Below are 6561 nucleotides of genomic sequence, written 5' to 3'. Positions count from 1 at the left end.
CTCTCTCAAGTTATGCTACAATGAATCTCTCTCTCTCTCTCCCTCTCTCTCTCTCTCTCTCTCTCTCTCTCTCTCACACACACACACACACACACACACACACACACACACACACACACACACACACACACTCACTCACACACACACACAAAGTATTCTAGGTGTGTGCAATGTTTGACTTCTTTCTAGGTATGACAAATGTGAAGCACTTCATAAAGCACAAGAAATGGGAGAGAGCTTCCTATATAGGATGCTGTCTCTTTGAATGCATTGATTGCTACATTCTCAGAGGATCTCCATAATTGTAGTATTTTTGTTGCCATTGTGTCTTTTGAGTCACACCTCTCGTTCCCCGCCCCCCCTTGCCCTCTCTCTCTCTCTCTCTCTCTCTCTCCCTCTCTCTCAATGCATTGATTGCCAGATATGCCCAATTTGGGTAGGGTCAAAAAGCTTTGGTCTATTTTTGGCAGATGCAAAGTGAGAGTGTCTCTCCCAATGCAATCACATGCACACCATTACCGATATGGTATTTGCTTCTGATTGCGTAAACGGAATGTACACAACAATTCAAGCCTCAATGGCCAATAATGGGTTGACCAATATTGGGTTAACTTGGCACGTCTGCATCAACTGCGAGAATCCGACTGACATGTAGACTGGCGCATTGTAACAGCAATGGAAAATTGCCGACTGAAACTCAAGCCTTAACCTGTCACCATGGTAACTCTTCATAATGAAGCACCTCGGGGCTGATTTGGATGCACCTTTGAATCCGTCTTGATGTGGGTTGCCAAAATGGCCAATAAGGGTCGACCAATAATGGATTAACTTGGCACGTCTGCATCGACTGCGAGATTCCGGTTGACGTGCAGACTGGCGCGTTGTAACTGCAATGGAAATTTGTTGGCTGAAACCCAGGCCTTAACCGACAATCATCAATGGGCTAATCGGATGGACTCGCTCCCCCAATTATATCCTTAGTAGTAGTTAGATGAGATATAGAGAGACAGATATAGAACTTCGTAGACATTTACCATGTGGGTTGGCAAGCCTCCTCTCACTGACTCCTTCAAAGAAAGATAGACATATTTGGGAAATCCTTTCTTCTCCATACTCTCTTCTTAATTCTCTAGATACTAACCTGTATATATCTGTGAGTACTTATAAGAGTTCTTTTTTGGATAGATGGCTATTGGCCCAAAGGTGTTGTCTCCTGGACATGCAAGACGTAGTAGGATATGTCAAGCCTCTCGAGCTACGCGACGTGCAACAGTGCGAGATAGAGTTCGACGTTCTCTGGGTGAGATTGATGTGCCTCGCTTGGAAGATTGCCACCATTTGATAAACATGAATCGATGCAATGAATTTCCTCAAGGAAGGATTGCTAACGAGTCAATTCTCTCGCAAAGTTATGTAAGGATTGAAGTGGAAGACAATTTGGAGGCCAATAATGGAGATGTTCCTGAGGAGCCTGTAATTGTCTCCAGAGAGGGAGATTACTCCAAAGTTGAGACACTTTGTCTATCTATCACCTACTTATATTCTGAGACCACTTCCTTGACGCATGTCTCTATGTTGTCTCTTTCTCATGAAAAGTGTATTCTTCACAACATAGGCAACTTGGATTTTGCATGCTCCTTATGTGGTGCTTTAGCTTGGAAAACAGAAGCAAAGACCATTCGCACATTTGTGGGGAAGAGTTGTTGCAACTCAGGAAATGTTTCTTTGCCGCCATTAAGTGAACCTCCTTTAGAATTAAGGGAATTGATGCACGGGGGCAATACTAGAAGTAGAAAATTCTTGAAACATATCAGAGCATACAATAGTGTGTTGGCATTTGCTTCTTTGGGAGCTCATATAGATGAATCTCTTTGCCAAAGAAAAGGAATCTATACCTTCAAGGTGCATGGATCTATTTATCATAACATTGGTCCATTGATGCCAGAAGAACGAGCAGGTCAAATCCCTCTCTTTGCTCAGTTGTATTTTTTTGACACTGAGAATGAGTTGCAAAACAGGATGAGTCATGTTTCAAAACTCAAACCAGATGTTTTGGAAAGCTTGCAATCGATGATGCATCGAGTAAATCCGTATGTTCAAGCTTTTAGGGGGTTTGCTACAATGGTCCAAACTTCCAATATTTCGGAGATTAGGATGGTCATTACTGAGAAGCGTACAAATGGCTGGCAATATGTTGCTCCAACAAGTGTGGAAGTTGCTGCAATCATGCCTGGTCAGGGTGAAGAGAGCAACATTGGCCATCGTGATATTGTGTTGAATCTTTTGGGTGGTGGTCTAAAAAGAATCTCAAATTGCCATAGGTCATACATGCCTCTATTATATGTGTTGCTATTTCCAAGTGGTGAAGAAGGTTGGAATCCTTACATACCCCAAGTGAACAGAGCGGAAGTAAACAGAGAGCGAGTAAATGGAACTACAAAGTATATTTCTATGATGGATTTCTACAAGTATAGATTGCAAATTAGAGATGACACAACACAATGTCTTTTACATGGTGGTAGGCTACTGCAACAATATATTGTTGATGCATATAGTTGTATGGAGGAGTTGAGGCTTTTGTGGGTTCGTAATCATCAAAGTGAACTTTGCAGTGAGGTGTATCAAGGCTTGACAGATATGGTTGGAGCAAGAGATGGAGCAAGGGATGATAGAGAAATGTTATTGGGTGCTAATGTTGGAAGAAGGGTTGTATTGCCTTCTTCGTATGTTGGTGGCCCTCGCTATATGCACCAGCTGTACCAGGATGCTATGGCAATTGTACGCAAGAGAGGAAAACCTGATCTCTTCATTACATTCACATGCAATCTTGGATGGAAAGAGATACAGGATGCATTACTGCCTGGACAGACATCCAATGATCGTCCTGATCTTACTGCCCATGTTTTCTACCATAAGTTCAAGGATTTGATGGGCTTGATGATTAAGAGAGCTATTTTTGGTAAGGTCATTGGACACATTTCTGTGATTGAGTTCCAAAAGAGAGGCCTTCCTCATGCTCACATTCTATTGATACTTGCATCTGAGCATAATCCAACAGAGACATTGCATTATGATAAGATTGTGTGTGCAGAGCTTCCTGATAAAGTAATTTTTCCACAATTGTATGATGTTATCACTCGGTGTAATGTGCATGGCCCGTGTGGAAACTTGAATAAGAATGCTCCATGTATGAAAGATGGAAAGTGCAGGTTTAAATATCCTCGAAGCTTCAGTGCGTCGACTACTGTGGCTAGGGATGGATACCCAACGTACATGAGGAGGGATGATGGAAATTACATTGTTCGTAATAAAGTGCAAATGAGTAATAAATGGATTGTTCCATACAATCCATTTTTGTCAATAAGATACAATGCACATATCAATGTGGAGGTTTGCTCCACTATATCTGCTGTGAAATATCTCTACAAGTATGTGTATAAGGGACATGACAGGGCCACTGTTGTTCTACAAGATAGTGAAGGGCTTCTAAATGAAGTTACAAACTATCTTAATGCTCGATATGTATCATCATCTGAGGCTATCTGGAGTATACTTGGGTTTCATATGCATCAAGAGAAACCTGACATACAACGGCTCCAAGTTCACTTGCCTCATCAAAATCAAGTCATCTTCAGCGACAGAGCGACTGTACAGAGTGTGGTGGAGGGAGAGGTCAGCAAAAAGACAACGCTCACTGAGTGGTTTGTTGCAAATCAACAATATCCAGAGGAAAACGATTTGTTGTACATAGACTTTCCAACAAAGTGGGTTTGGAAGCCAGCAAGTAGAACATGGACTCAAAGACAGATTGGTGACATGATTGGAAGAATGTACCACATTGTTCCCAATGCTAGAGATTTGTACTATTTGCGTATGTTACTCAACATGTGCAAAGGATGTAAGTCTTTTGAGGATATTAGAACCTTCAATGGACAAGTATATGACACATTTAAAGAAAAATGTAATGCACGAGGATTACTGCAAGTTGATGATGAATGGTTTCTTTGTTTGGAAGAAGCTTCTTTTCAACAAACAGGGCAACAATTGCGCCTACTGTTTGTAGTCATTTTGGTTTTTTGTGATCCAATACATCCTGGTGCATTGTGGAATCGCTTCTGTAAGGACATTTCTGAGGACCATGTATATCATATGAGGGAGAATATCTGTGAACACATGGCTCAAAACCAAGCTTTATCAAACTTAGAGACAATGCTTCAACACTATGGAAAGAGGCTCTCGGATTATTCTGGAATGCCCCAGGTGGATCACACACTGCAAACCATGAGTGAGCATGGAGTGCTTGCTGAAGAGTTCATGTATAACAGAGAGGAACAAAGAGTATTGTCTGCTCGAATGGAATCATCTTTCAATGTTGGGCAAAGGGAAGCTTACAATCGGATTTTACAAGCAGCTGGCCAGAGCATAGGGACTGTTTTTTTCTTGGATGGGCCAGGTGGAACGGGAAAGACTTATCTCTACAATGCATTGCTCTCTCGGATACATGGAGAGTCCAAAGTAGCTTTGGCATGTGCATCGTCCGGGATTGCAGCACAACTTCTCGACAATGGAAGGACTGCACACTCTAGATTCAAGATCCCTATTGATATAACTTCTGAGTCCACATGTAACATTAAAGTAAACAGCCAGCTTGCTGAGCTATTGCGAATGAGTTCACTGATCATATGGGATGAAGCCCCCATGGCTCACAGACACGCTTTTGAGGCTCTTGATAAGACACTAAGAGATGTCATGAAAAATGACATGTTGTTTGGTGGAAAGGTTCTCCTCCTTGGTGGTGATTTCAGATAGATATTACCTGTTGTGCGTAAAGGGGGAAGAGAAGACATTTTCAATGCATCTTTGTGCCATTCATACATTTGGCAACATACAGAAATCATGCATCTAACACAGAATATGTGAGTGGTCAATTGTTTTAGTAATGTTATTGAAAGAGAGTTTGTGCAATGGACACTTGATATTGGTAATGGCCATGTTTGTGATGGGGGCATACTTGATAATGTGGCTTTTCCGGCCTGCATGATGCTACCACAAAATAATTTGCAAGCATTGGTTGCTTGCATATATAGAGACCTTGAAACACAGACTTGCCATGCAAGCTTTTTCAAGGATAGAGCAATTTTGGCTCCACGGAACAAGGAGGTGGATGCTATAAACAATTTGGGCTTGCAACAATTTCCTGGTACTTATAAGGAATATGTCAGTGCAGACGTAGTATGTGAATCAAATTGTGATAGCATTTTATTTACAAGTGAGTTTGTAAATAGTTTAGATCTTGGGGGAGGTTTTCCACCGCATGTTTTACAATTGAAACAGAATGCTCCAGTTATGTTGCTTCGCAATTTGGATCCAAGAAGTGGTCTTTGTAATGGGACATGTTTGATTTGTAAGCAATTCCATAGCAAAGTGATTGAAGCAGAAATCATTTTAGGGTCACATGCAGGAAATGCAGTGTTCATTCCAAGGATTGATTTTCTCATGGGATCTAGAGAAGGTCTCCCTTTTGATTTGAGACGTCACCAATTTTCCCTACGTTGTGCTTTTGGGATGACAATCAACAAGGCGCAAGGCCAAACATTGGGAGTTCTTGGATTGTATCTCCCAACACCTGTTTTCACCCATGGTCAACTGTATGTGGCAATGTCTCGCGTGAGATCCTCTTCTGCCATCAAGGTTGTGGTTGGTGATAGTCACTTAACAAGCGTTAGTATACATGGAGATCAAAGAACATACACTTCTAACATTGTCTACAAAGAGGTGTTGCAATTGACCTGCCCCCTGCCACCCCCTTGCCATGGGGTTTAACGTGGTTGGATATGTTTTATCATCCAATAAAAAAGCAGATTCACTCTCGCAACTATTTCTTTTTCATTTATAAGCTTAGTATATCTTCTTACGAAACATGGTGTATTCATTGAAACAATTGACTAAAATTTATTAGTGCTGAGAGATTTATGATTCATGTGCTTTTTGATGAATTTCTAATCCTTTATTTATGTATATATGTATATGTATGAATGAAGATGGATCCTAATGCCTCTGTGACTTATACATTAGGGAGACGACCTCGACACGCCCGAGGTAAAATATTATATATGTGTGTTTGTGACATTTCGATACTTTAAAGAATTTAAATCTCACAGTCAACGATTATGTATTAGATCCACCATTATGGAGGGGTCCAATCACAGCCATGCAGGTGATTCATCTACTCGAGGACTTGGATGTAGCAAGGTAACAATGTTGATGTTGATATAGTAAAGTAATAGCTTTTGTGTATCAAAATATCTATCTATATTAATAGCTTTTTGTTTGGCTATAGATCACAATATTACCCAGAATTCTTGATGGTGGGTATATATCATGCTTCATATGATCCGAGCTTGCTGTGCTACATTCAAGTTGCTATTCAGAGAGGATTCAGAACACGTGTCACCATTGCAGAGTTAGGCAGAACCCGTCCAATTAATGCTATGTTTGCTCAAAATCTTAGTCTCGGTGCTTGGTTCCTGCGTGTTTTTGTGTTAGGATCTCTTCCTCCAG

The 6561-nt window shown here is 41.0% G+C and overlaps 1 protein-coding gene across 1 annotated transcript; it reads left to right on the top strand.

The window, feature by feature from the left end:
* The first annotated feature begins 1185 nt into the window (after positions 1 to 1185).
* LOC147465308 (uncharacterized) lies at positions 1186 to 4809 on the top strand. The gene has a single exon (XM_086486692.1). The coding sequence runs from the start codon at positions 1186 to 1188 to the stop codon at positions 4807 to 4809; it is 3624 nt and encodes a 1207-aa protein (XP_086342818.1).
* The last annotated feature ends 1752 nt before the right edge of the window (positions 4810 to 6561 follow it).

This window comes from Adiantum capillus-veneris, chromosome 1, assembly GCF_014529385.1.
Source record: "Adiantum capillus-veneris isolate H3 chromosome 1, ASM1452938v2, whole genome shotgun sequence".
Classification (NCBI taxonomy): domain Eukaryota; kingdom Viridiplantae; phylum Streptophyta; class Polypodiopsida; order Polypodiales; family Pteridaceae; genus Adiantum; species Adiantum capillus-veneris.
The sequence above is the reverse complement of the archived record's forward strand: the minus strand, read 5'-3'. Positions and strand labels throughout refer to the sequence as shown.

Coding starts and splice junctions, on each gene's coding strand:
- LOC147465308 (XM_086486692.1), top strand. CDS start 1,186: ATGGCTATTGGCCCAAAGGTGTTGTCTCCTGGACATGCAAGACGTAGT.